At 47.7% G+C, this 27,510-nt stretch overlaps 5 protein-coding genes across 5 annotated transcripts in view; 4 read left to right on the top strand and 1 right to left on the bottom strand.

Annotated features, from left to right (window-relative positions):
• LOC113161648 (protein PET117 homolog, mitochondrial) lies at positions 1 to 713 on the top strand. The gene is made up of 2 exons (XM_026359388.1): positions 1 to 189; positions 559 to 713. The coding sequence occupies exons 1-2, from the start codon at positions 94 to 96 to the stop codon at positions 709 to 711; spliced, it is 249 nt and encodes an 82-aa protein (XP_026215173.1). The 5' UTR covers positions 1 to 93; the 3' UTR covers positions 712 to 713.
• Positions 714 to 828: 115 nt separating this feature from the next.
• kat14 (lysine acetyltransferase 14) lies at positions 829 to 7,565 on the top strand. Its single transcript, XM_026359344.1, has 10 exons — positions 829 to 1,110; positions 1,278 to 1,399; positions 1,627 to 1,748; positions 2,024 to 2,196; positions 2,276 to 2,710; positions 2,802 to 3,388; positions 3,545 to 3,678; positions 3,828 to 4,003; positions 4,093 to 4,283; positions 7,206 to 7,565. The coding sequence occupies exons 1-10, from the start codon at positions 852 to 854 to the stop codon at positions 7,377 to 7,379; spliced, it is 2,373 nt and encodes a 790-aa protein (XP_026215129.1). The 5' UTR covers positions 829 to 851; the 3' UTR covers positions 7,380 to 7,565.
• Positions 7,566 to 8,003: 438 nt separating this feature from the next.
• dzank1 (double zinc ribbon and ankyrin repeat domains 1) lies at positions 8,004 to 18,753 on the bottom strand. The gene is made up of 22 exons (XM_026359389.1): positions 18,701 to 18,753; positions 17,394 to 17,537; positions 16,815 to 16,939; positions 16,320 to 16,467; positions 16,044 to 16,134; positions 15,871 to 15,934; positions 11,992 to 12,071; positions 11,827 to 11,897; positions 11,395 to 11,512; positions 11,196 to 11,309; positions 10,985 to 11,068; positions 10,782 to 10,904; positions 10,372 to 10,533; positions 10,033 to 10,267; positions 9,769 to 9,872; positions 9,519 to 9,602; positions 9,306 to 9,432; positions 9,167 to 9,219; positions 8,953 to 9,030; positions 8,746 to 8,873; positions 8,476 to 8,550; positions 8,004 to 8,314 (listed from the first exon to the last, which is right to left on the bottom strand). The coding sequence occupies exons 3-22, from the start codon at positions 16,921 to 16,923 to the stop codon at positions 8,152 to 8,154; spliced, it is 2,211 nt and encodes a 736-aa protein (XP_026215174.1). The 5' UTR covers positions 16,924 to 16,939; positions 17,394 to 17,537; positions 18,701 to 18,753; the 3' UTR covers positions 8,004 to 8,151.
• polr3f (polymerase (RNA) III (DNA directed) polypeptide F) lies at positions 17,546 to 21,199 on the top strand. Its single transcript, XM_026359374.1, has 9 exons — positions 17,546 to 17,913; positions 18,631 to 18,748; positions 18,926 to 18,993; positions 19,073 to 19,140; positions 19,214 to 19,326; positions 19,409 to 19,552; positions 19,920 to 20,027; positions 20,733 to 20,924; positions 21,010 to 21,199. The coding sequence occupies exons 1-9, from the start codon at positions 17,852 to 17,854 to the stop codon at positions 21,085 to 21,087; spliced, it is 951 nt and encodes a 316-aa protein (XP_026215159.1). The 5' UTR covers positions 17,546 to 17,851; the 3' UTR covers positions 21,088 to 21,199.
• A 2,908-nt stretch (positions 21,200 to 24,107) lies between these two features.
• The window catches only part of LOC113161594 (spectrin beta chain, non-erythrocytic 1-like), a 31,946-nt gene continuing 28,543 nt past the window's right edge, over positions 24,108 to 27,510 (top strand). The window contains exon 1 of the mRNA XM_026359270.1: positions 24,108 to 24,481. The gene's annotated coding sequence lies outside the window, so the exon portion shown is untranslated. The remainder of the gene's footprint in view (positions 24,482 to 27,510) is intronic.

Raw genomic sequence — 27,510 nt, 5'->3', positions numbered from 1 at the left:
AGCAGCAGCAGCAGCAGAAGAAGAAGAAAACGCAGCTGAGGAGCGTGAACGAGCCAGTTAGCAGCTGGCTAACCTGATGCTAACGCTAACGTGATGTCTACTGTCTCTAAAGTGGTTTTGGGAGTTTCTGTGGTTCTGAGTCTGAGCACCGTGGCTGGTGTTCACATCAAACAGGCCTGGGACCGACAGGTAAACCGGACCGAGCTGAACCGAGGTGGTCATTTGGTTCAGAACTAACAGTCGGCTAAGCTAACAGTTAGCATCGGAGAAGGTTAACAGAGCAGGGAGGTCAGAGGAGGATAAATGTTTTAATATGGAGAGTAAAGTTATTCGGTGTTTAACATGTTTTAACTGGAGCATTTTAACATTCGACTAACCTGCACAGGTTAATAATACTACCGTAGTCCGGTATAATCTCAGTTGGTTTCAAAGTAAATAGACATTAACAGACGTGTGTTTTTCAAAATAAAGTTAAGTTTTATTGATTCATGAATTGAAGAATGGTTGTTAGCTGTTAGCATGGGTCCTGTTAATTAAATGTTTATGTGTGTTTTCCAGCGTCTCCGTGAGGGTGTTGTCCGGGATCTGGAGCGGTTGGAGAGGAAGAAGGAGAACCTCAGGCTGTTGGAGGATCAGAGGATTCTGACCAGACACCTGGAGGAGGAGAGACAACGCAGAGAGGCAGAGCTCCACCCACAGGACCACCACTGATACAGGTAAACACCTTGATACACCTGTTAGCCCATGGTTTTACCTGACTGACCTTATCACCTACCCAGGTGTGTTACAGTGATATTCTGTCTTCTCGTATTACCTATCAAGGTATCTTCCTGTGTACCTGAGGCTGAGTGATGGATAGCAGCAGTGAGCAGCTGGGTGGGGGTGAGGATGATGCGGCCTGCACGTCAGCCTCTGAGGGTCTGGAGGAGGGGGAGGTGGAGGGCGAGACTCTGCTGATCGTGGAGTCGGAGGATCAGGGCTCGGTGGATCTGTCACATGACCAGAGCGGAGACTCTCTGACTAGTGACGTGGGCGAGGAGGCTGACGGAGCCTGGGTCTGCGAGGACATGTCCTTCTACTGTGACCGCTGCCACAAGTGGATCCCTGCAGGTGACACGGCCAATCACAGCGCTTTGCCTGTCTGCATAAATAAACACAGAAACAATATATCTGTGGATGTGTCTCAGAGTTGTCTTCAATAACATTAAAACACGTTCAGAGGTGGAGGTGCGAAACCTTCAGCTTGAGTCTGACTTTGATGCTGCATTTGTGTCCAGCTCAGCTCCGTGGCGAACAGCCCAGCTACCTGAAAGGGGACAACTTCTTCAAATTCATCTGCTTTGACTGCTCTGAGGATAGGAAGGAGAGCTTTGAGAGGATGAGACTCACCTGGCAGCAGGTACGCAGCTGCTGCTCACAGAAGACAAACAGGGGCCCACCGTATCAAACAGCTTACAACACAAATCTTTATGTTCGGAATAAGCAGAAAGATTAAAGTAAAACACTTCACTTTTACTGATTACTAATTTTAATAATGGTACTAATCAGTTTAAGTTGAGTTACTTCCTGTCCACCACCTTTTCTTTCAGGTTGTAAACATTGTCTTCATTTGTCGCTGTCTGTCAGGTGGTGATGTTGGCCATGTACAATCTGTCTCTGGAGGGAACAGGTCGACAGGGCTACTTCAGGTGGAAAGAGGACATCTGTGCTTTTATTGGCCGACACTGGAACTTCCTCCTTGGAACGAGGTCACTGTAACTTTAATTTAAACACTTTTTCACAGGCTTGACATTAAATTTTTGAGCTGTCACTGTCTTTACAGAATCTATCTCTCTGTCAGTACATGTTTAAAAGCAGAGTCTCTGTCTAACATTTTTGACAGCTGCTTTTTCTTCTCGGCTGTTTCTGCTGAATTCCTAAACACCTCCATGATCCCACACTTCCTAGTTCTCACAAAACTTCCTCAGTTGGTCCTGGACGACTTTACTGTTGCTGTTTTTGACCTGGCCATCTGACTCTGCAGGAAGAAGACGTCGACGTGGTGGAGCACGGTGGCTGGCTGTCTGTCGGTCGGCAGTCCCACCTTCTTTCGCTCAGGGGCTCAGGAGTTTGGCGAGCCCGGATGGTGGAAGCTGGTGCAGAACAGACCACCGACCCTGAGACCAGAAGTGGATAAATCCACCTCTAGGGCTAAATGTAATGTCTACTTGAATTCATTCAGGAAGTCTTAAATTAAACTTAAATTAAACTAAACTGTTGCCTTGTTTCCCCACAGCCTCTAAACCTGCCATGGACCCGATCATCACTGTGGAGGGTCTGAGGAAGCGTGGAGCCAGAAACCCTGTGGAGAACGCCATGCAGCTGAAGGAGAAGCGTTCTCGCACACAGGAGGCCAAAGACATCCGTAGGGCTCAGAAGGAGGCGGTGGGAGGCTACACGGACCGAAGCGCCTCCTCCACACCCGTCAAACTGGGCGGAGGTCGTGGTGGAAGCAGCGGACGCCGGCCTGATCTCGTCCTGGAGAAGGGTGAAGTCATTGATTTCTCCTCCCTCAGCTCTTCAGACCGAACACCACTCACCAGCCCATCACCATCACCTTCACCAGACTTCTCAGCCCCAGGGACGCCGGCGTCTCATTCGGCTACTCCCAGCCTGCTGTCGGAGGCGGACCTCATCCCGGACGCCATGCCTCCACAGGCGCTGTTCCACGGTGAGTTCACAAACTCGTCCATGTGTTTGTTCAGTGAGGGTTCATGTTGTTCTGTGTAACTAACACTGATGACCTGTGCCTGGACCTTTAGACGACGAGGAGATGGAGACGGAGGGGATGATCGATCCAGGAATGGAGTACACGCCCCCACCCAGTGCCACCCTTGTTGCTCATAAGAAGCTCCGCCCAGCACCACCTCACATCAAACGGGAAGCAGAGAGTGAGGATGATGAAGGCCATGAGCATGGGGAAGACTTTGAGGAGCCAGTGGGTCGGACCGAAGCGGCGTCTCTCTCTGCTGGTGGTACCGGAGCACCCGAGCGCAGGAGGATACCTCATGCTGAGAAAGCAGACGGAGCTGGTGGTGCTGCTCAGACTCCTCGCTTTGCCCCCCTCAGTCTCTACGAGGAGAGGATGCTGCTGCGGCGGCTGGACACCTGCCCGCTGGCCTTGGCTGTCACTCCGCAGGCCAAACGCCTCCATAGGAAGCTGCTGGTTCGCCAGGCAAAGAGGCAGAGAGGGCTCCCCCTGCTGGACATTGACCGGGCTGTCAGCGCCACCCTTAGCCTGGTGGGAGGGATCTACTGCGCCCAGGGGGTGGGGACACCAACAGGAGGTGGAGTCATTGGGAAATATTGCACCAATAGCCAGGAGCTGCGTATTCTTGATCGCTTCCAGGTACCTGACCTGATCCTGTCGCTTTACACCTGATTTAACTTCACTCTACCTGATACCACAGATAAAAGAACCTGCTGCCTGCAGCAGGAGATAGTACCTCCTGAAGGACGCTGAGAACCTTGGTTGTAGACTGTTCATTACTGTGTTTGTGTCTAGACCAACTTTTCCAGCAGAAGGGGCATCCAGCAGCACTCTGTGTCTTTCTGGCATCGTCTGATGGGAGCAGAGGGCAGTTTGGACCAGAGCATCAAGAGTCCGTACACCTCTCGCATTTTGAAACCGTATATCAGGTAAAGAGTTTATTCAGTTGGATAAATGTCTAATGGAAACTTCCAAAATCTTGTCCTGAAAACTTTAGATATAGAGATAAGGAGGAATAGTAACAGTAGTACTAGAAGTAGTACTACTACTAGTAGCATTCTGTATGATTTTTCTTCAGGAGGGACTACGAGAGTCGTCCTGTGAAGCTGAGGTTGCTGGCAGAGATCAGAGCTTATCCTCATAGGAAAGATCCTGACTGGGTCCCTGAGCCTGACGCCTCCATTGACTACTGCTACGTCCGCCCAAACCACATCCCCTCCGTCAATGCCATGTGTCACGACAGCTTCTGGCCAGGTAGCAAAGAAAAGTCCTTTAACCTACCTTCAGATCACATCATGAATCTGTCTCCAAACCTGCCATCCGTTACGTCCTCCCCCCTCCAGGTGTGGACCTGTCGGAGTGTCTGCAGTACCCAGACTTCAGTGTAGTCGTCCTCTATAAGAAAATTGTGGTCGGCTTTGGTTTCATGGTGCCAGATGTGAAGTACAACGAGGCCTACATCTCCTTCCTGCTGGTCCATCCTGAGTGGAGGAGAGCTGGTATCGGCACCTTCATGATCTACCACCTCATCCAGGTGAGGCTCTCCAGGTCTGATGTGGTGTCAGAGGGGCGGCTCTGTTAGTCAAATAAGTGCAAGGAAGCTGCAGAGGGTGGGAATGGATTGAGTGGGTACTGGTTCCTGATTGGTTAAAGTTGGAACCCAGATGAGCTGTGAGTTGAAGAACTGTTAACGTCGTTGAGGTCGTTTAGGCGAGAACAGGTGAACTCCACATGTAATAACAGTGTTTTCAAACCCGCCTTATTTGTTGGTGAGGAAAATCAGAACAAAGTAAATCTAGACTGGTTCACACCACAATAAGCACACCAGGACCCTTCAGGCGATGTAGTCTTGGTCCTGTCCCAGAAAACTAACAAGCAGATAGTTGCACTGGAAAGATGATCTGACCCTGATCTGGTCCAACTCAGAGAGGAGAGAGAGACAGACGACAGAGAGGAGAGAGAGACAGACGACAGAGAGGAGAGAGAGACAGACGACAGAGAGGAGAGAGAGACAGACGACAGAGAGGAGAGAGACAGACGACAGACAGACGACAGAGAGGAGAGAGACAGACGACAGAGAGGAGAGAGAGACAGAGAGGAGAGAGAGACAGACGACAGAGAGGAGAGAGATACAGACGACAGAGAGGAGAGAGAGACAGACGACAGAGAGGAGAGAGAGACAGACGACAGAGAGGAGAGAGATACAGACGACAGAGAGGAGAGAGACAGACGACAGAGAGGAGAGAGACAGACGACAGAGAGGAGAGAGAGACAGACGACAGAGAGGAGAGAGAGACAGACGACAGAGAGGAGAGAGAGACAGACGACAGAGAGGAGAGAGAGACAGACGACAGAGAAAGAGAGGAGAGAGAGACAGACGACAGAGAAAGAGAGGAGAGAGAGACAGACGACAGAGAGGAGAGAGAGACAGACGACAGAGAGGAGAGAGAGACAGACGACAGAGAGGAGAGAGAGACAGACGACAGAGAGGAGAGAGAGACAGACGACAGAGAGGAGAGAGAGACAGACGACAGAGAGGAGAGAGAGACAGACGACAGAGAGGAGAGAGAGACAGAGAGGAGAGAGAGACAGAGAGGAGAGAGAGACAGAGAGGAGAGAGAGACAGACGACAGAGAGGAGAGACAGACGACAGAGGAGAGAGAGACAGACGACAGAGACAGAGAGGAGAGAGAGACAGACGACAGAGACAGAGAGGAGAGAGAGACAGACGACAGAGACAGAGAGGAGAGAGAGACAGACGACAGAGAGGAGAGAGAGACAGACGACAGAGAGGAGAGAGAGACGACAGAGAGGAGAGAGACAGACGACAGAGAGGAGAGAGAGACAGACGACAGAGAGGAGAGAGACAGACGACAGAGAGGAGAGAGAGACAGACGACAGAGAGGAGAGAGAGACAGACGACAGAGAGGAGAGAGAGACAGACGACAGAGAGGAGAGAGAGACAGACGACAGAGAGGAGAGAGAGACAGACGACAGAGAGGAGAGAGAGACAGACGACAGAGAGGAGAGAGAGACAGAGAGGAGAGAGACAGACGACAGAGAGGAGAGAGAGACAGACGACAGAGAGGAGAGAGACAGACGACAGAGAGGAGAGAGAGACAGACGACAGAGAAAGAGAGGAGAGAGAGACAGACGACAGAGAGGAGAGAGAGACAGACGACAGAGAGGAGAGAGAGACAGACGACAGAGAAAGAGAGGAGAGAGAGACAGACGACAGAGAAAGAGAGGAGAGAGAGACAGACGACAGAGAAAGAGAGGAGAGAGAGACAGACGACAGAAAGAGAGGAGAGAGAGACAGACGACAGAAAGAGAGGAGAGAGAGACAGACGACAGAAAGAGAGGAGAGAGAGACAGACGACAGAAAGAGAGGAGAGAGAGACAGACGACAGAAAGAGAGGAGAGAGAGACAGACAACAGAGAGAGAGGAGAGAGACAGACAACAGAGACAGAGAGGAGAGAGAGACAGACGACAGACAGAGAGGAGAGAGAGACAGACGACAGACAGAGAGGAGAGAGAGACAGACGACAGAGACAGAGAGGAGAGAGAGACAGACGACAGAGACAGAGAGGAGAGAGAGACAGACGACAGAGAAAGAGAGGAGAGAGAGACAGACGACAGAGAAAGAGAGGAGAGAGAGACAGACGACAGAGAAAGAGAGGAGAGAGAGACAGACGACAGAGAAAGAGAGGAGAGAGAGACAGACGACAGAGAAAGAGAGGAGAGAGAGACAGACGACAGAGAGGAGAGAGAGACAGACGACAGAGAGGAGAGAGAGACAGACGACAGAGAGAGAGAGAGACGACGAGAGAGAGAGACAGACGACAGAGAGGAGAGAGACAGACGACAGAGAGGAGAGAGAGACAGAGAGGAGAGAGACAGACGACAGAGAGGCAAAAGTTGATAAAGAGACGGTGAGACTGAAACAGGAAGACATAAATACAGAAAGAGAAAAGTGGACAGTGAAAATCGAGTTTTGAATCCAGAATGAACAGACTCCTTTCTGTTCATATTACCCACTGAACTAAACCAGTGTGTCTGATATGTTCAGAAACTGTGACTCTTATTAAAAGAGTCAATGTCAAACGTCATTATGAGACAGAACACAAAAGGTTTTGAACCCACATACCCACTGAAATCTGAAGTGTGATCACAGAGAGTTTCTAGTCTCAGAGCCCAGTATGAGCCACATGCTCAGTTTGATGTTACATAAGAATAAATTAGTCAAAAGGTTTTTGAATTGTACTGAATTAACTTGATTTGACAGTCATGTATTGATTACATGCAGGCTACTTGATAATATATCACAGTAAATAGTTGGACATTAGAATCTTCTGGACCTTTGCTTCCAAAAAGTTTGTGTAACCGGACCTCTTTAAATTTCAGTTGAATACCCCTGCTGTAGAGCATGAAGCAGTGATGTGTTTTGTGTTCCAGACGTGTATGGGGAAGGACGTGACTCTGCACGTGTCGGCTAGTAATCCGGCCATGCTGCTGTACCAGAAGTTTGGCTTTAAAGCAGAGGAGTACATCCTGGACTTCTACGATAAGTACTACCCTGTGGACAGTACCGAGTGTCGCCACGCCTTCTTCCTCCGACTGAGACGCTGAGATGACAACAGTAGCTGACAGATGGTGGACAATGAGCTGGTCCACGTCCACCGTGTGTCAGGTTGGACTGTGCTGACAGCGTCTCAGTATCGGTGGTAAAATCACATTTGACACCAAGAAACTGAAGTACAGAAATGATAAATGTTGCTGAGACCAGAAAACTAAACCAACTACTGCTAAAAACTGTATCGGATCTTTTCTGTTCTTCTGTGTCTGTGTCTCATTTGTTTGTTTCACACTAAAACTTTTTTTAATCTGCTAAAAGTGTTTCTGAGCCATTAAAACCAAACGGCCTGTGCAAACGGCTGTTTGAGTCCGTGCAGCTGTCTCCGTCTACACAGACCACAGAGCTGCTGCTGTTCTGGTTTCTGAGTGTACTCTCTGAGGGGGGATCTTGGGGGGCAAGTGGGGTAATTCACCCCCTATTTTAGGGTTTTCCCCACGGCTGCCTGTCCCCACTCCCACCCCAGTTGTTGTTTCACATTTCTACACCAGTGTTCTGAATAGTTTGTCCGACGAGCAGCTGAAAGCTGGTAACAAATAGCCTAGAGTTTATTAAAGCACAGATACAAGTTCCAACTGATAAACTGTGAAAACCCAACAAAGAACAGAAGTCAGTGAACGTTCAGTTTTTAATAACTTTTTATTTTGTACCAAAGTCACTAAACACTAGTGAGACATTAATCCACCACATGAAGCTGAAACAGCAGCAGTGACGGCGACTCGCACTGTAAAAGATGCTTTAACAAAACAGACCGTTACTACACCTTCATCAGAAAATGTCCAGTTTCAGTTTGGGTTTACCCAGTTTGCCCAGTAAGTCCAGTCCGGTCTGAGCAGCCAGTAGAGACACCATGTTTTTACAGCCTGAGTTCACCGCCACGTCGTACGGCGTCTGACCAGCAGCATTTCTCCGCCTCATACCAGCCTTACAGCTGAAAGAGCAGTAGACAGGTGAAGTTGGGAGGAGGTGACGGCAGAGACACATGAGCATGAGAACCTTCAAGAACCCTCAACTCAGTTATATCATCAATGTCCACAAGTCACAAAGTTAAAGAGCTGCTGCTGTTTGTCAGGACAGCTCTGGGACTCATACCTGAGCAGCACCTGAGCACACTGGAGACCCTCAGAGCCCAGAGCTGCAGCTTCATGCAGAGCTGTGTTCTTCATCCTGAGGAAGAAGAGGTTCATAGAGTTACAGACACACTCACATGACATCTGTTTAATCTGTGGTCAGCATTTTCCTCAAAAAGCAGTTTTTAACTGACGAGGGACTCGACAGGCCAACCAGCAGGGGGCTGTAGACTCTGTAGGACGAGTCACAGGTGAACTGAACTGCCTGGTTTTTATCCGTTTGTCTTCTTACCGTCCAGACTGCTGGTTGACATCAGCTCCTCGCTGAACAAGAACAGGAAGTGCGTCATGGTGACCGTTCACCACTGCAACCATCAAGGTGTGCCGGCCATCGCTGTCGCAGCAGGAAGGGTCCGCCCCCTGACAAAGAGACACACACAAAGGTAAACACCAACAGGTGATCCACAGGGGGCTTCTGTTTGGCTGCAGTGGCTCGTACCTGATCCAGGAGCTGCTGGATCAGGCTGATCTGACCTCGACCTGGACCCAGCTCCTTCAGCAGCTGAACGTCCTTCACCTGGAGCCAGCAGAACCAACAACAGCTTAGATCACAGCTTCACAACTCTAGTTTCTTCTTCTGCTGCTTTATAATCAGCCACGGGTTCTGTATCTTAGCAGCAGCAGACAGTTTCTGACCCGGTGGAGTTTCTTACCGGAGGTTTGGGTGTCAGATTTGGTTTCATCAGACGTGCTGACCGATCACTTCCTGTCAGACACAAATAAAACCAGAGATGGACTTACAGGCTCCGGACCTGACACTAAACAAGGTTTTACTGCACGATCATTACAAACCATTTTTACTGGTACTGCTGTCGGCTGATTTCTCTGTGACGCTGCTCAGAGTCTCAATTCGCCCAACACCACCTGCTGGTCCAGGACTTTCACCTGCTGGATCTGCAGCATCACATTCAGCACCCACCTGAAATCAAACATGAGATCAATCCCAAAAACTTTACATCCTGAATTTCCTGTGAGACAAAGTTCAGGGCTCACATTCAAACTCACCTGTTTTCCTTCCCGCCTGGTGGACACAAAGCTGATGGTCAGACTAACTTCATACTGGTCTTCCTGAACCACAGCAGAAACGATCTGAAGAGGAAAAGGCAAGACGTCACCTGACACACAGGAACAAATTCCACAGCTCACCTGCTCAGGTGACTGAGCTGAAATAACCTTCTCGTAGTCGATTGACACTGACACTGTCATACAGTCAGTAAAGTGCCACAGTTGTCCAACAGCTGATGCTGTGACATACCCGGCCCAGACGAGGTTCTGCCAGCAGAGTCCTGAAGGAGGGGTTGTTCTGAGTATAACTCCTCAGGTGAGCACACACATGATCCAGCTGCTGTCGCCAGTAACCTGCAGAGAGCCATAAAACCTCAGCCTCATCCTCCAACCAGTAAACGCTCTGGTGTTGATCAATAGTTACAATTAAAATAACAAATCCAACTCTAAATACTCCTCCCAGTCAGTAGTAGTAGTAGTAGTAGTAGTAGTAGTAGTAGTAGTAGTATTTTACCTCTCCCAGGACTGATGGCGCTCAGCAGCGGTTGGCGGTCCCTTGATGCCTGCTGTCTGCTGTGCTGTATCTGCCTCTGCTGCTGTTTCCTGTGAAGCTCAGTGGCTGATGGGAAAAAGAGTCCAACAGTCTGTGTGGACTGATCCTCTGTGGGCGGAGCAACCTTCACTTTGGGGCTGGACTTGGATGAGGGCGTGGTTTGCCAGGTGGCTTTTTGGGATGCTAAGCCTGAAGCCTGCTCACACAGGAAGGACAGGTCTGTTTAATGTGTTAGTATCAGAAAACAACACCTTCCCTGATTAGTAAAGCAGATCCACGTCAAAAAGAAATAAAACAAACCTGGTTGGGGGCAGAGGCCCTGACAGGTCGTATGATGTCACTATGTGATGAGGGTGGAGCCGGTGCTTCCAGGTGGGCTCCACAGGCAGCGCAGTAGAAGGCGTACGGGTGTCCGCTGGCTCCACATTTCTGGCATATGACGCAGCGTGCTGCGTGAGCGGGCTACAAACAAGCATCACTTCACTACATGTCCCACAATGCTTCTGTGTCTGTCTCTGTCCTTAGTTTAAGTTTTTAGATGAAACATGTTTCTTAAATTCTTTGTTAGTTATAGTAAACTAAACTTTCTAGTGGCGACAATGAAGCTCATGTCAAGTTATTTCGTTTTTATTTTACACAGTAAGCGATGTCTCGGTCGTGGTGATGTGGGCTGTAACCAGCTGTAACCAGTCTAAACGGGGGGTGTTCACCTTGGAGCCGCACCAGTCGCAGAATCTGGCATCAGTGTGGTTCATACGTTTACATGTGGAGCAGGACAGCATCCTGCTGCCTGCTGACGGCACAGAGGGGGCGCTGTTCCCCCGTCCCCCCACCTGCAGAAACACCAACAAACACAGAAGATCAGACGTTCAATCTGCAGACTGATGTCTGCTGGTAATATTATGTGTGTTACCGGCTGCAGATGAGTCTCGCAAACTAAACAGCTGGAGACGTGAGCTGGATTCCCAGTTCCACAGCGAACACACATCATGTGATCCTACACGACAAAACGAGAACACCAATCAGCCACAACATTAAAACCACTGAGTGACTGTCGGGCAGCTCCAGAGGGACTCCCACTATTGCACAGGTGGTTATAATGTTATGGCTGCTATATTGCTTACCTGCAGGGTGCGTGAGGCCTGTGGCTGCAACTGCTGGTGGACGGAGGCCTCGCAGATCAAACAGGTCCCAGTGTTGACAGGAACCACGGTGTTACAGAACACGCAGCGAACCGTCTGAAGACAACACACAGCTCAGCCCCACGTCAAAGTGCAACAGTGAAACATGATGGCTCCAAATCCAGAGGTGTGTGTGCAGTACCTGGCCTCCCTCAGCAGGGGGCAGTCTCTGTTGAGGTAACGGAGGAACCACAGCTCCACACTGAGCACAGAAATGAGCGAAAGGATCTGAAGGACGGAAACTCAAACACTGCGCACACCTGGACAGACAGACAGGTAAAGAAACAGACAGGTGAGGTGTTGAACGTCAACATGACCTGATGCTTTCAACTGCTCAGCTTCACTCCCCGAACTGAAACCGCCATGGGAGGGGGGCTCATACTTGGACCCATTGGATGACCCATCATACTTTATTGGTCCCTTGGGGGTGGCTGTTTGGACGGCATGTATCCAGGAGGAACCGGGAGTCGGTTTAGAGGCGACCGCTCTACATGTCGCCCCGTTTGTGATTTTCTTATTTTTGATGGGTCTGATGTTCTGATGGTAGACGACATGTTGGTGTCTGTGTTCGTACCGCAGGAAGTCGGTCCCCCGCTGGATTCGGGATGTCTCCGTGCTGCTCAGCTGTTTCACCACCCCTGGACTCTGACAATAAGAAAACACAACCAAATCAATGTCGTGGTACCACAGCAGAGTTTGGTTCTAGCTGGAATGAGTCTGTACAGTTTGGTTCGTTTACCGCCGACGGGAAGGATCTGGACTGGGAAGATCCAGACGGGGCTGTGGGAGTCGGAGAGCCGTGTCCTGTCATCTTCAGCTCTGAATACAAACATGAATCATTAGACACAAAACAGTTTCTTCAGTTTATGCTGATAATTCTGTTTTCTTCATTAAACTTTGGATCTGTGTGTTTCAGACATTGGTTCATTTAGGACTGTGATAGGCTACACCTCCCAACTTGTCCCTCATTTTGTTTTGTGTTGGTTCAGTTCTGGACCTTTTCATTGGACATGAAGCCCTAAACATCAGCTAGGAGCTGCTGACTACTGGGCGGACTGCTAACTATGCTAACGGATGTTCCTCTGCCTGTAGTCTTTGTGCTAAGCTAGCTAAGTCATTCCATAGAACATTACATTTTGTTACCTGGCGCCGCCTCAGGTGGCTGCCTGTTGCAGTAGCTCCCGTTAGAATTTGTAGTTTTGTAGTTATTTTGACCGTTTTTTTTTTTTCTTTCCTTACTTTTCTCTTTTAACTCTCCTTCCAACTTACTTCACGTTGGAACATGGCTTTACTTATGTTTTTTTCCCCATTTTTCGTGACTTTTTTAACACTTTACGTACTGTTGGGGAATAACAACGGACGCGACCAGGAGAGGACGCATTGTTTACACCAGGGATCAGCTGATCGCGCTCTCCCAACACTCACCTCGCCTCTGATCCCCGTGGAGCTAAGGAGAAGGAGCCGGGGATGCAGAGCTGGACTAAAAAAGAAACAGTGGAAGAGAAGGTTTAAACCTTCTCTACCTTCTGTGGTCACGGGAAATGTGAGGTCCCTGGTGAATAAGATGGACGAGCTCGGTGCGCTGACTTCAAGCCAGCGGGAATATCGTGAGTGTAGCATTCTGTGTTTTACTGAGACCTGGTTCAGGAACAGATTCCGGACTCCAACTGCACCATCAGCGGCTTCAGGACTGTGTGGGCGGACAGAGACTGTAGGAGTAGTGGTAAGAAGAGAGGAGGTGGTGTAACCCCGGACATGTTACTGTAAAGGAGCGTCTCTGTAGCCCGGACATTGAACTGTTAGCTGTAAGTTTGCGTCCATATTATCTACCGAGGGAGTTTAACTGTGTTATTGTCATTACGACTTACATTCTCCCGTCAGCCGCTCCTGAAGTAGCGTGTGACGTCGTTAACTCAGTCACCGCTAACTTACAGAACCAGCATCCAAACTCCTTCATAATAATAACAGGAGACTTCAACCACATGTCTCTGGACACAACTCTCCCCACTTTTTATCAGTTTGTCAACTGCTCCACCAGAGACAATAAGACTTAAGATTTACTGTATGCAAACATGAAGGATGCATACACCTCCACTGCTCTCCCTCCCTTAGGCAGATCTGACCACAACCTGGTGCTCCTCACCCCCGTCTACACTCCTAATGTTCAGAAGCAGACAGTGACCACGAGAACTGTAAGAAAGTGGTCTCTGGAAGCTACTGAGACTCTGCAGGGGTGCTTTGAAGCCACAGACTGGAATGTTTTCTGTGACCAACATGGAGACGACATCAATTCCATGACAGACAGCGTCACAGAGTACATTAACTTCTGTGTGGACAACATCATCCCAACCAGGACAGTGAGGTGCTTCTCTAACAACAAGCCCTGGATCACCAGCAACTTCAAGGAGCTGCTGAACAGGAAGAAGAAGGCCTTTTTGGAGGGAGACAAGGACCAGGTGAAGTCTGTGCAGAGAGAGCTGAGGGTGAGTCTGAGGCAGAGTAAGGACGCGTACAGTAGGAAGCTGGAGAACCAACTCCAGCAGAACAACATGAAGCATGTGTGGTCTGGAATGAAGAAGATCACTGGCTTCAAGGAGAAGGGGAACCAGGTGGAAGGGAACCTGGACAAGGCCAACGAGCTGAACCATTTTTTCAACAGGTTTACAGCACTACCACCCTCCCTCTCCCCCTCCTCCACCTCCAGACACTCTGCTGCACCCTCCTCCTCCACCCTCTCCTCTGCCAGACTCACAGACAGAACAGCGTCTCCACTGCTGCCCCCCCACACCCATCCTACAAGGAACATCAGAGACGGTCTTGCAAAAGAAATTATCCCACCGCCCCCCCCTCCCCTTCCTCTACCATACCCACCTCCCCTACCCATCTAACAGTGACCAGCAGCCAGGTGAAGAGGCAGCTGGAGAAGCTGAACTAGAATAAGGCAGCAGGACCTGATGGTGTCTCTCTGGGATTCTACAGCACCTCTTCAACCTGAGCCTGAGAATGGAGCAGGTGCCAAAGGTCTGGAAGACATCCTGTATGATGCCAGTTCCAAAAACCTCATCTCCTTCTGCTCTAAATGATTACAGACCAGTCGCCCTCACCTCACATATCATGAAGGTCCTGGAGAGACTGGTTCTGACTCATTTGAGACCTCAGGTTGAGACATCACTAGACCCACTGCAGTTCGCCTACCGTCCCCGGGTTGGAGTAGATGATGCTATTGTCTACCTGCTTCAGCGAGCTCTCTCACACCTGGACAAGGCAAACAGCACTGTGAGGATCACATTCTTTGATTTCTCCAGTGCCTTTAACACCATCCAGCCTGTCCTGCTGAGAGAGAAGCTCCTGAAGATGCAGGTAGACTCCTCCACAGCCTCCTGGATCACTGACTACCTGACAGACAGACCACAGTTTGTACGACTGCAGGGATGTGAGTCTGAGCGGGTGGTCAGTAGCACAGGAGCACCTCAGGGGACTGTCCTCTCACCTTTCCTCTTCACCCTGTACAACGGTGGGGAGGAGACCGAGTACAGAGGTCTGGTGGACAGCTTTGTGGAGTGGTGTGGGAACAACCATCTGACCTTTAATGTAAGCAAGACCAAGGAGATGGTTGTGGACTTCAGGAGGAAGAAAACCGGCTTTGACACTGTGTCCATTCTGGGTGAGAAGGTGGAGGTGGTGGAGAGGTACAAACAGTCTGTTGTAGCCAGTGCGACATTATTTGCTGTCGTCTGCTGGGGCAGCAGCATCAGAGCCAGCGACACTAAGAAACTGAATAAGCTGATCAGGAAAGCTGGCTCTGAGGGGGGCTCCTCTGGAACCTTTAGAGCAGGTGGTGGAGAGGAGGATGCTGCACAAACTGCTGAGCATCATGGAGAACAGCTCACATCCTCTCCACAGCCTGCTTATCAAACAGCGGAGCAGTTTTAGCCAGAGACTTCTCCAGCTCCGCTGTGACAAGGAAAGGTTCAGGAAGTCATTTGTGCCAACAGCCATCAGCCTGTGCAATGACTCCCTGACAGAGAGTCAGTGTCCACGCTGATGGTTTAATCAGCGTACATTCAAGTCCTACAGTGTGTTTAGTTGGTATTACTGTCTATTCTCTGTGTTATTCTTGTACTGTGTCTCGTGTATTGTTGTGTAGATCATGTTACTCAATGTTCAAATGTTTTTGTGTGTAATGGCTGCAACACCAAAATTTCCCCTTGGGGAACAATAAAGTATCTATCTATCTAGTTATTCCAACTAACAAATCAACTCAATTTTCTTCAGAGAGCTCAACATAAAAACAAAATTCAAAAAGAGGAATGTCAACGAACAAAACACTGATGAGCTGTTTTGTCTGCATGGGCTAAGCTAATCTAAACAGGATATTTTGGTTTTAGACTACATCTCCAGATTTCTTTTTAGGATGTTTGACAATAGTTTTCTTGTTGCCCATATTTGTGCTAAGCTAGGCTAACCACCTGAAGCTGTCTCTGGACTCGGTCGGTTCTTTCTTGCTTTAACCTTCCTTTGTGGGTACTGGCACAACAGCTGCAGTATTTGACAGAAGAATTTAACTATAATTTATCTGTTGGTTAATGTGTGTGAAATGAGAAAAGACAGAACCGACCTGGAGGCCTCAGTGAATAACCAGCAGAGTTCTCAGAAGAACTGGACGTTCCTTCAGATGGACGCTGAAATAAAAACAGCTGAATATGGACGAACTGTAATGATGTGATGACTGTGATGTTCTGGAGAAGCTGGTCTGGTTTTGGAGCAGTGGCGTGTTTAGCTGTTAATTACCTGCTGTCCGTTCTGCAGAACATTTGTGTTGTGTGAATCCACGGATTGAACAGAGAAAACCTTTGTCACTGTGGAGCTCTCTCTGCCGTCACTGCAGTCACACAAGTTGTTAAATCACAGTAATTCAACAGTATCACAGTAACACTAAAACAGTATTTCAGCGAAAAGCACCACAGACCAACAACCTGGGACATTTCTAGAGTCCAGTTAGGAGAAGACCAAATGAAAGTGGACAGTAGCAGGAAAACAACACAACAAGCACTGGGGAACCATTACCTGGACAAAGCCACAGCTCTGACGGATACTCGACCAGCAGGCAGCAGGATTGGCTCGCTGTACTTCCTGCTGCTGCACGCTGACCCCCGCTGCACCGCCACCGGCTTTGACCCATCCAGAGTGTAGAAGATCAGCACACCTGGAGTGTCTGCAGAGACAGATACACCTGTAAAACACACCTGGTAACAGAGGAGTTTCACAGGAAGAGTCCAAACTAAGAATAGTTCAACATTCAGGAGTCATTCAGAAGACGACGTGGAGGGTGCAGACAGACTTCTGGAAAATTTGGTGACTTGTGATACAGAGTGTTTGATTTGAGGTTTAAGAAGAGAAAAAACTGAGAGTCATTTAATCCTGATGAGCAGCATCATGCTGACGGTCAAATCACAAGCAGGTGGTTTCCATCAGTCTGAGACCAGAGGTTTACGACACATCTGTGCAGTGAGAAGTCGTGATTCACAGGTGGGTGGACAGACAGGTGCTGCGTGACTGTACCTGACTGGATGGAGATAGGTGTGCTGGTGTCGATGTGGTTCTTGGCTCTGTGTGTCTGCAGGTGGGCGATGGGAATGATGAGCGGAGCTGAAACCGCTCCTGCTGTCATGGCGACTATTGTCTACCTGTCAATGGATCAATCAATAATCAGCAGTGGTGGAAGAGGTACTGAGATCCTTATCCTAATTTGGGGGACCTTCTTTTTCCTCCACACGTGATCTGACAGATCTAAATCCTGTACAGGTTCAGGTCGTTAAACAGAATCTAATGAAGCTTTACTCAAAGGGTTCAAATCAGCGCCACCTTTACCTGCTGGATCATTTGCTATCATGAGTACTTACTGTTGGTACTCCAAGTATATTTTGATGCACTAGTAATGCAGTATTTGTACACTGACACAGGATGAACTTCACACTTCACTGTTCACTGGTTTTTAGCCGTTTCAGTTTTCCCAGTTTTCCCTTCGAGGTTTTGAATGAACAAACCAGTCTGGACTTAAAAACAGCTTCGGTCGTTTGTTCAACACGCAATAAACAAACGATTAAACCGATTCTTTAGGAAATAATGAACGTTTCTTACCAAAAATCAAAGTGACGTCAGCAGCCGCTCACACGGAGGAGAGTGTGTTCAACAGCGTCGCCATAGCAACGAGCTCTGCTCGTCGCTTGGGAGACGGGCGGCGCGGAGGGCGGGGCTAATGGGAAACCCGCCCACCCCGCCGGACTATAAAGGTATAATAATAAAAGAATGTAAATAAACTACAGAGAAGAGAGCGTGTAGAATGTTCTATCTTACCTCGATTTTAATGAACTGAACACTGTCAGAAAGTTGATCTCGGTATAATTAGAAAAACTAAAACTAAAATTCGTCACCGTTTAGATTTCTTCTAAACAGGCAGTTTTCAGGACGCATCGGTCGGCCGCTGCCTGTAGAGGACCCCGAACTAGCATGTCTGGTAGCATAAGCTTCAAGCTAACAGGCTAACTAGAACTAAAACACTAAAAGCTGGAGAAGCGCACACAACACAGTTTTACAAAATGGCTGAAGTCAAAGTGAAGAAGGAGACGAACCTTTCGGAACCTGCCGAGATTGAGAACAGGTAAGTCGGACAACGTTAACGAACTTTACCGCAGAGCTGATGGTCTTGTTTACTCATTGAGCGCGGTGTGCAGAACTCCGCCCAAATTCTGTTAGATTAAAGGTTTACTTAAGTTTTATCAGTCATAAAATGGATACATATTTCCAGTAAGACATTTTCTGATCCGCAGTGAAGTTAATATTAATACGGTGTTCATGCACCCTAAACGGTGCCTCTGTGTGAGTTTTCACGAAGGAAGATTCTCAGAGAGTTTCTCTTAATGATTGAATGTGTTGCCGAACTGGAGTATTTATTAGGAGCTGGTATATTGTAGCTTGATTAATCAAGTAAACAAATGAGTTCGATATAAATGGTAAATGTTCTGCACTTATATAGCACTTTTCTACCTAGCTGGTACTCAAAGCGCTTTACACTGCGTCTCATTCACTTATTCACACACCGATGGCAGAGCTGCTGCAGCTGACCTGACTCACCGGGGGCAACTAGGGGTTCAGTGTCTTGCCCAAGGACACTTTGGCAATCACACAAACAAACGACCCTGGACATTTATTGAAGAGATTTGTATTCTTATCTTCTTAGTTACAATCTCTGCTTTGGTTTATGCAATTTGGACACAGCTGGAAAGAGGAAATAATACTTATTTTGTCACCTAACATTTCATGAGCAGCTCTATTTCAGTGTAAACTACAGGTAAATCTGTCATGTAATGGGTTTCAGGATCAAAGAGCTGTGTCAGCAGTTTCCTCAAGGGATCACAGACCAGGTGATCCAGAATGACATGCCTCACCTGGAGCCTCAGCAGAGAGCCATGGCCATCAACAAGCTGCTGTCGTTGGTCAGTCCTCTGTCTCTGTCCTCCGTCTGTCTTCTGTGTTGTCAGCTCCACATACTGTTCACATCGAGTCAAGGTCTCATGAATCACCAGAAATGAAAGCGGACTGTTTGAATTAGTTATACTAGTTGGCTAGATTTAATGTGCTTGGTTAGTTACTATTGATGTGACCTGTTCCAGGGTCAGCTGGACCTGCTGAGGAACAGTTTAGGTCTCCTGTACAGACTGAAGGACTCTGTGAGCACTAGGTAAGCACAAAGGTAAACACACAGGTGACTCTGTGATTTTAGGAGTTGTCAATGTAGCTGAACTGTTCCTGTGTTGCAGTAAAATGAAAGGTTCAGACAACCAGGAGAAACTGGTTTATCAGATCATCGAGGATGCAGGAAACAAAGGTATGGAGCATCTGTTTCTGGTTTCTCCACTTGGTGAATGTGCAGTGAAGTTAACAATAGCATGTGTCTGCAGGAATCTGGAGCAGAGACATCCGCTTTAAGAGCAACCTCCCTCTGACCGAGATCAACAAGATCCTGAAGAACCTGGAGAGCAAGAAACTTATCAAAGCTGTGAAGTCTGTGGCTGTGAGTCCGCGACCACACTTGCCTTTGATCAGCCGGTGCTGTAGGGGCTCCTCTTTCCTCCTGACGTGTTTGTTGTGTGCAGGCGTCTAAGAAGAAGGTGTACATGCTGTACAACCTGCAGCCGGATCGCTCGGTGACGGGGGGCGCCTGGTACAGCGACCAAGACTTTGAGTCAGAGTTCGTCGAAGTTCTCAACCAACAGTGCTTCAAGTTCCTGCAGAGCAAGGTACAAAAAAACTTTATTTACACAAATGTTCAACCTCAGTTTTTCGTGAATTGTTACGTGATTGTAAGTTTAACTTCATTCCAAATTTTTTTGTGAAAGAAATTTCACAGAAATATTTGAGTCAAACTGAGCCTGCTCCAAACTCTGTTTCTACAACGCTCTGATGTTGAAGTTAATAACTTTTAATCTTATTTAATAAACGTTTAAGAGTAGAAGCTGATCGATCAGATCAAACACACACACTCCAGACTGAATCATTTGTTATACCTGAGGTTTTCCTTCCTAAAAAAACAAGCTGAGTTACACAGGTGGGGCGACAGGTGTGGTTGTTGGTCACGTGACCCTCAGGCTGGTTCTGTGTGTACAGGCTGAAGCAGCGAGGGACAGCAAACAGAGTCCGATGGTTCAGAGGAACAGCTCCTTCGCCACTTCGCATGAAGTCTGGAAGTACATCTGTGAGCTGGGGATCAGCAAGGTGACGCTCCGGTATCACACGCCTCAGACTGACCAATCACATCATAATGATCATAATGAGATTCGTTGTCATTATCTGACATTGAAACCTGGTTTCACTTTAACTCTGAACCAGATTTAAATAGATTTTGACATGTCCTGGTTTCTGTATGAAGTTTAGGATTAATTCTGTTTTCTAGATAATATTGAGGGGTTTAGGTGACAATAGGTTCTGGTCAGTGTAACTTCTCGTGCTTGTGACCGTTTTTGGACTGCATCACGTCATATCATCACATACGTAAACAGGCACCTCAGTGTTGTATTGAAAGATCCTGTCAGATTGTTCAAACCCAGTGATATGTGAACACAGACATGAATCATCCAGCTCCAGAAACCAAACAGGAGCTCATTGTGGTGGTTCCTGGGGAAAAAGGGTGAAACATGCTGAATGTTACTCATCTTTAATCCTGCTCTGATGCATTAGGACTCTTGGACAGAGCTGTTAATAAATAGGAAGCTGAAGTAAACAAACTGACCGGTTCGGGCGACGGTGTGTACATGTTCTAGAACCTTCACTGGTAGAAGAATCTTTTAAAGTTCTAAAGCTGCTCTAAAACTTGTTCACTCCTCCTGTCAGCTGCTTCTGTGGAAAGCAAACTTTGTTTTTGACATTTTGCCTTTTATTACAATTATTGCTGGTCCCAGTTTGATCGACTGGTGTTTACAGGTGGACCTGTCCATGGACGACATCGAGACCATCCTGAACACGCTGATCTACGATGGGAAGGTGGAGATGACCGTCATCGCTGCTAAGGAGGGAACGGTGGGCAGCGTAGATGGACAGATGAAGCTTTACCGCGGGGTCAACCCCATCCTCCAGCCCACCGGCCTCGTCAAGACGCCGTGCGGACTCTGCCCGGTAACATGAGTCTTAAAACTGACACTGCTGGACTGTACATGAGGTTCTACGTGACGGAGCCTTGACTCTGTGTTTGTCTCATCAGGTGTTTGACGACTGTCACGAGGGAGGAGAAATCTCTCCGTCGAACTGCATCTACATGACGGAGTGGTTGGACTTCTGACGGCTGCTCGTCTTTTTCTCTGTGATGAGAAATTGACTTTGCTGCGATCTGTGATCCGTTTTTTCTTTTCTATTTATCCCAGAGTTTAATAAAATCGGAAATGTGGAATTACTATTTGTTTGATATTCAATTCAATTCAATATTGAATTGATATAGTGGACTCTTACCTCATGACGCCACATGCGCTGGTTTGTGTTGTCCTAATGACATGGGCCATCAGAGACCTGGAAAATGTCAGTGTAAACAGGAAGATCAGCAACCGGGTTTCCCATATGTGATAACATCACATCATACTAACGTTGTAACAAAGACTAGGCTAGTTTCAGTGGCCCATTCCAGGAATCTGACCAACAACAACATAGATCAGTTAACAAGAAAAAACAGCCAGTCTGTGTACTCTGCACAGAGGACTTCACTTTCACTTACACCCCATGACAGTGGGGGAAAAAAAAAACAGATGACTTCCACATCAGGTAAAAGACACAATAAATTGGTGTCCACGTTTCACTGGAGGCAGGTTCAGGTGTGATGAACAACACGAGTGTTTGGGAAAGTTTGAAAGTACAGTTTCATGATAGTTCGGACAGATGTTGGCCACATGTTTTCAACAGGTCACAGGTCTGGAGTGCTTGATAAATTAGTTGTCTCCAACCAGCTTTTCTCAGACTGATGAGAACAAGGAGGACGTCCAGCTGCCCTCACTCAATTCACTTACTAACATCTGGACTCTTTTACGACCGAGCCGTGCTGTTGTATTGCAGAGTGTGGTTTGGCATCGTGCTGCAGAACTAAGGAAGAACATCCCTGAAAAAGACGTCATCTCCTGTCAGTTTGTTTCCAAACTCCACAATTCAATTTAATTCACTTTTATTTGTATAGTGCCCATTCACAACAGAAGTTATCTCAAGGCACTTTACAGTGTTTAAGGTTAAGACCTTACAGAAAATAATTATACAAAAAATGCTGTAGAAAGTAGAAAACCCAACAATCCCATTAGAGCAAGCTTTAGGCAACAGTGGAGAGGAAAAACTACCTTTAGAGGAAGAAACCTCCAGCAGAACCAGGCTCATAGTGGGCGACCATCTGCCTCGACCGGTTGTGGTGAGTGGAAAGAGAAAAGAACAGCAGGCAACAAAAAACAACAACAAGCAGCAAAAACATTGGGCATGTCAACTGGATTCTGGAGATGTACAGCTGCAGGCCGAGGATACCTGCAGAAAAGTACAAAGAGAAGGAAACAGGAGTACAGGAGAGATTGACCTGATCAGATGATTGATCTGTGAACCATGAACAAAACCCTCCACCAAACCAGTGATGATTCAAAACCCAGTTGAAGTGAATCGGGTAAAAACAGATGCAGTCCGGTCATTTGTGGTTGTTTTGTGTCTGCTGCTGTGGTGAGTTTAGCCTAGTCCAGCTCGGTCTCCCTGAATCCGACATGGCCACCCTAGATGAGGACGTTCACAGGCTGAAGGTGTAGAACCCCTCGGTACCGTTAGTGAGACTCTCTGCTGAGATGGAAGAAGTCAGGAACAACAGCATCCTGCAGGTGGTCCATCAGGCTCCTGCACCTGTGATGGTTCAGTTTTTCCAGTGTTCAAGCTGTTGATCTGAGCAGGTTAGTCTAGCAGCATCTGTTACCACGGTGATCTAACCTGGTTACTGAAACCCACTGATCTCACTTCACAGAATAGACGGGGGGGGGGGGGGGGGGGGGGGGCGGATTAATAACTGATTAATAATTAATGACGTTAATGATCATCTGCTGTCAGAGGAAAATCTAAAGTACTGAATGTGATAATACGGCTGAGGCTCATGGGAAATGTAGTCTTTAGCCTGGATCAATGAGACGGTACAGTGGTGGGGGTGGCGGTACATCCTGATGACGCTGATGTGAAACCATGAGAGGAGTGAGGAGCTGCTGGACCATTAGAGCCTGATGGACTCACTGAGACCTAATGAGAGCGGGGATAAACACACCTGAGAGCTCACATCCACTCAGAGGTCAGTTCCCAGAGGACCGTCAGAGCTTAAAGGCTCAATTCTCCCAAACCACAGCAGCTCTCACCTTTCTCTTGCCTCCATCAACAAAGAACTAGAGATGAAGATGATGTTAGTGCTGCTCACAGTGCTGATACATAACGACTCGACTTAAGTTTTCTGGCTCCATTAGTGACCAGAGTCATCACAACTGGCTCAGAGTGAGTCAGGATCTACTGCTGGGTCTGCATCACTTCCCAGAGTTTCATTCCTGTCCTGGTTATATCCCGGTTACTCTCTGATGTCAGTGTAACTGCAGCCTTAGTTTAAAGATTTCATCGTCATTCTACTCCCAGTTCAGGTTCGGGAGGCAGACACCCTCTCTACATTTAAGACTAGACTTAAAACTTTCCTTTTTTATAATATTATAGTTAGAGATGGATCAGGTGACTCTGAACCATCTCTTAGTTCTGCTGCTATAGGTTAGTCTGCTGGGGGACCTCTACTGATAAACTGAGCTCCTCTCCTCTCTCTTTTCTCCTCTATCCATTCAAATTCTACCATTTCCTGTCATTAACTTTGTGTCTTCTCTCTCCTGTAGTTGTGTTTCCTCCTCTCTGTACTTTTCTGCAGGTATCCTCGGCCTGGAGCAGTACATCTCCAGAATCCAGTTGACCTGCCCAATGTTATTACTGCTTCTGGTTGTCTTATTGCCTGCTGTTCTTTTCTCTTTTCTCTTTCCACTCACCCCAGTCGGTGGAGGCAGATGGCCGCCCACTATGAGCCTGGTTCTGCTGGAGGTTTCTTCCTCTAAAGGGAGTTTTTCCTCTCCACTGTCTCCTGGTGCTGCTCAGTGGGGTTGTTGGTTTTCTATATAATTCTGTAAACAGTTCTATTTGTAAGGTCTTAAACTTTAAACACTGTAAAGTAAGTTCACACGACTTCTGTTGGGATTTGGCGCTATACAAATAAAACTGAATTGAATTGAATGAACCCAACGTGATTACTGTAGCGCCCCCTTCAGGACAAGCCCGACTTGCTCAGACTGTGAGGGGTGGGGGACACCAGTTTATCCCCGTTTGACTTGTTTACCCACAGCTAAAGTCAATGTAGAATTAAGAGGTGTACGTGAACGCAGCACAGAGTCCAGATAGAGAAACAAAGTAAGAAAACCAGGATCACGGTCTTTGATCCGGACTGTTGCAGGCTGTGATGGAGAAGGAGGAGGCCCCGTGTGGAGGGAGGAGGATGGAGGAGGGAGGGGGCAGTGCGGATCTTTCCCGTCATTCCCTGCAACAGCAGCAGCAGCAGCTCCTCCCTCCTCCCGTCGGTCTCGGTCTGTGTCTCCGTCCTCTCCGAGTCGGACTCTTCTTCATCAGCTGAACTTTGGAGCCTCGGGCTGATCCAGTAGCAGGTAGGCAGCTTCTTCCAGGTTCGACCTGTTTCTGATGCAGAGGCTGAGATTGGAGCAGTGCGGAGGGAGGAGGACACACGGAGCCTCCGACCCTCCGCAAACTCCGCTTCATGTCGGATCCGGCCCCTCGGACTCCGCTGCTCCGATTAGCGGTCTCCGGACTCGGAGGCCCGGTCCTCTCTGGCGTCACCTTCCGCGCCCTTTGGCCGGGCCGCGGTGCGCTCAGCCCGCATGCCCGGTGCTCGCCCCCCGCCCTGCCGCCGCTCCAGCAGCCATGTCTGGGAGAGGATGGAGGATAATAACGGTGCGCCATGGACGCAAACACAGGCGTGGCCGCGGGAGGAGGAGGAGGAGGTGGTGGTGGTGGTGTGTGTGTGTGTGTGTGTGTGTGTGTGTGTGTGTGTGTGTGTTCAGGACAATAAACACCGGAGCTCCTCCGCCACATCTGCGGCTGTTTTTAAGCGGTCAAACGAGCGGGATGTGGCCGCGCTCCAGCAGCTGTCCCCGGCTGCGAGAGGCTCCGCGGGGCGGTGCGGAAAATACCGGAGAACAGAGTCGGTGGTCCGGCCCAGCAGGCCTCCACCTCCGGGAGACGCACTCGTGTCCCACAAAACGCCTGTTTGGTTGCGGGAACACTGCGGGAAAGGTTCCCCTGCAAACACAAACCCTTCGGTTCCGTCTGATTCCTGCTCGGTACCTCATCCACGGAGAACCGTAACTCCACAAGTCCGGGGCCCGGAACAGGTCCAGAAACCCAGCACCAGCACACCGATGGTTCCTCTAAAGTTAAAGGAACTTAGAATAAACCAAAAGAACAGGTTCTGAAGTCAGAACATTTCAGTTCCGTTCTCTCTGACACTGATGTTCTGTAATCACATCCACAGAACATCTGGAGAACAAACAATACAACAGGAAGTCACAACATTTCTCCTAAATTCAGAATCAGGCCGTTCTTATGTAGAACTCCCATTTACAGGAAAGAACAGAACCCACGGATGCAGGACTCTACCAGGCACTAAATGTTCCTCAACAGTTCTGGTAGCATGTTGTTCTGTCAAGTAGAGAGAACCGTCTCTGAAGAACGTTTCCTCATGGTTCCTACAGGGTTTAATACCTTAGTTTATGTTCAGAGGTTCTCCAGATGTTCTTCAGAGAGAATCCATTAGTGTTAATGTAACAACCAGAGGATGTTCTGTGTTCTGGGAAATAATCAATGTTCCTGTACATTTGCAGAACGTGTTCACTCATATTTATATTTTGTGTGTGGAGAACCGATCTTTACTTCCTGCAGCTGAGTCCATTAATCGACCAGCTGATGGACAGGAAGTGAGCAGCTGATTTCAGAGGGAACCGACCCCTTTGGGCTTTTAACTGTTCTTTTTTGAACACGAGAACGTTGTGAAAACGTCCAGCCAGCCGTCTTTGGTCTGTTGCTGAAATCACCACTTTTCTGTAGCGTTTCTTTAAAGGTTCCTATGAGAACATTCACTGTGACAATTTCATGATTTTTTTTATTTATGAATTTTGAACTTTGATTAAACAAAACTTTAAAAACACATTTTTATGGTGGAGGTGGAACACGTGGAACACGTTCTAAGTTCTTCATGTATCTGTTCGTTTTTCTTTTTAAGTAAAGACAAATAAAAGAGACTGAAAACAGAACAAGTCATCGTTACTTCATCGTTGCTAGTTAATGGTTAGTGTATGGTTACTTCATGGTTAGTTAATGGTTAGTGTATGGTTACTTCATGGTTAGTTAATGGTTAGTGTATGGTTACTTCATGGTTAGTTAATGGTTAGTGTATGGTTACTTCATGGTTAGTTAATGGTCAGTGTATGGTTACTTCATGGTTAGTTAATGGTTAGTGTATGGTTACTTCATGGTTAGTTAATGGTTAGTGTATGGTTACTTCATGGTTAGTTAATGGTTAGTGTATGGTTACTTCATGGTTAGTGTATGGTTAGTTAATGGTTAGTGTATGGTTACTTCATGGTTAGTTAATGGTTAGTGTATGGTTACTTCATGGTTAGTTAATGGTTAGTGTATGGTTACTTCATGGTTAGTTAATGGTTAGTGTATGGTTACTTCATGGTTAGTTAATGGTTAGTGTATGGTTACTTCATGGTTAGTGTATGGTTAGTTAATGGTCAGTGTATGGTTACTTCATGGTTAGTTAATGGTTAGTGTATGGTTACTTCATGGTTAGTTAATGGTTAGTGTATGGTTACTTCATGGTTAGTTAATGGTTACTTCGTGGTTACTTCATGGTTAGTTAATGGTTAGTGTATGGTTACTTCATGGTTAGTTAATGGTTACTTCGTGGTTACTTCATGGTTAGTTAATGGTTAGTGTATGGTTACTTCGTGGTTAGTTAATGGTTAGTATCATGTCAATATGACTCAGTGTGACTTTATCTGATGTCCTAATGGCTGCAGAACTTCATTCACAATCTTTATGTTTTTAACGTACATCAGTGCCACAGTGATTCAGTGACAGCTGTGTCCATGTTACACTGCAGCTGATCACTGAGAGTTCAGCTGCTACTAATGAGAAAGTTTGGCTGAATATGCAAAGATACAGATGCTAGGTTGTAGCTAAAATCTGAAACAGTGTCTGTGTCTTTAAGACGGGAAAAAGCCAATGATGTTCTGTGCAGAGAAGTCCAGAAACTTTTCCAAATGACCTTTGAACCCTGTCTGTTTCAATGTTTAAACTGAGTCAAAGAAACAACTTCCTGTTCCACTGACCGCTCAGCCACAGCGAGCGAAGTTCGCACCATAATCCACAAAACGTTCCAGTGACTTTGAACAAACCCGACTGAAACATCCCAGTTTGGGTTTTAAAGATGGAGTCAGACGTTCCTGGCTCCCACCTGCTGCACGTGGCACTGTGGGGAGTCTGGTCCGGGTTTCAGGGTTGGTGTTAGACAGGGTGGGGGTGCAGGTATGCACTGTCAGTGGGGGGAGTACAAACATTGGTGCTGTGTGTTTCCTCAGCTGTGACTGTCAGGCTCACAGGAATGTTTGAT

Source organism: Anabas testudineus, chromosome 1 (assembly GCF_900324465.2).
Source record: "Anabas testudineus chromosome 1, fAnaTes1.2, whole genome shotgun sequence".
NCBI lineage: Eukaryota > Metazoa > Chordata > Actinopteri > Anabantiformes > Anabantidae > Anabas > Anabas testudineus.
The sequence above is the reverse complement of the archived record's forward strand: the minus strand, read 5'-3'. Positions and strand labels throughout refer to the sequence as shown.

What these genes read in the sequence shown, in the direction of transcription:
- LOC113161648 (XM_026359388.1), top strand. Translation starts at nt 94, where the DNA reads ATGTCTACTGTCTCTAAAGTGGTTTTGGGAGTTTCTGTGGTTCTGAGT. An exon ending in AACAGGCCTGGGACCGACAG is followed by an intron (nt 190 to 558) that starts GTAAACCGGACC and finishes TGTGTTTTCCAG; the next exon opens with CGTCTCCGTGAGGGTGTTGT.
- kat14 (XM_026359344.1), top strand. Translation starts at nt 852, where the DNA reads ATGGATAGCAGCAGTGAGCAGCTGGGTGGGGGTGAGGATGATGCGGCC. An exon ending in GTATTCTTGATCGCTTCCAG is followed by an intron (nt 3,389 to 3,544) that starts GTACCTGACCTG and finishes GTTTGTGTCTAG; the next exon opens with ACCAACTTTTCCAGCAGAAG. An exon ending in TCACGACAGCTTCTGGCCAG is followed by an intron (nt 4,004 to 4,092) that starts GTAGCAAAGAAA and finishes TCCCCCCTCCAG; the next exon opens with GTGTGGACCTGTCGGAGTGT.
- dzank1 (XM_026359389.1), bottom strand. Translation starts at nt 16,923, where the DNA reads ATGACAGCAGGAGCGGTTTCAGCTCCGCTCATCATTCCCATCGCCCAC. An exon ending in GCGAGACTCATCTGCAGCCG is followed by an intron (nt 10,905 to 10,984) that starts GTAACACACATA and finishes GTGTTTCTGCAG; the next exon opens with GTGGGGGGACGGGGGAACAG. An exon ending in GTCAACCAGCAGTCTGGACG is followed by an intron (nt 8,551 to 8,745) that starts GTAAGAAGACAA and finishes CTTCTTCCTCAG; the next exon opens with GATGAAGAACACAGCTCTGC.
- polr3f (XM_026359374.1), top strand. Translation starts at nt 17,852, where the DNA reads ATGGCTGAAGTCAAAGTGAAGAAGGAGACGAACCTTTCGGAACCTGCC. An exon ending in AAGGACTCTGTGAGCACTAG is followed by an intron (nt 18,994 to 19,072) that starts GTAAGCACAAAG and finishes CCTGTGTTGCAG; the next exon opens with TAAAATGAAAGGTTCAGACA. An exon ending in GTGAGCTGGGGATCAGCAAG is followed by an intron (nt 20,028 to 20,732) that starts GTGACGCTCCGG and finishes TGGTGTTTACAG; the next exon opens with GTGGACCTGTCCATGGACGA.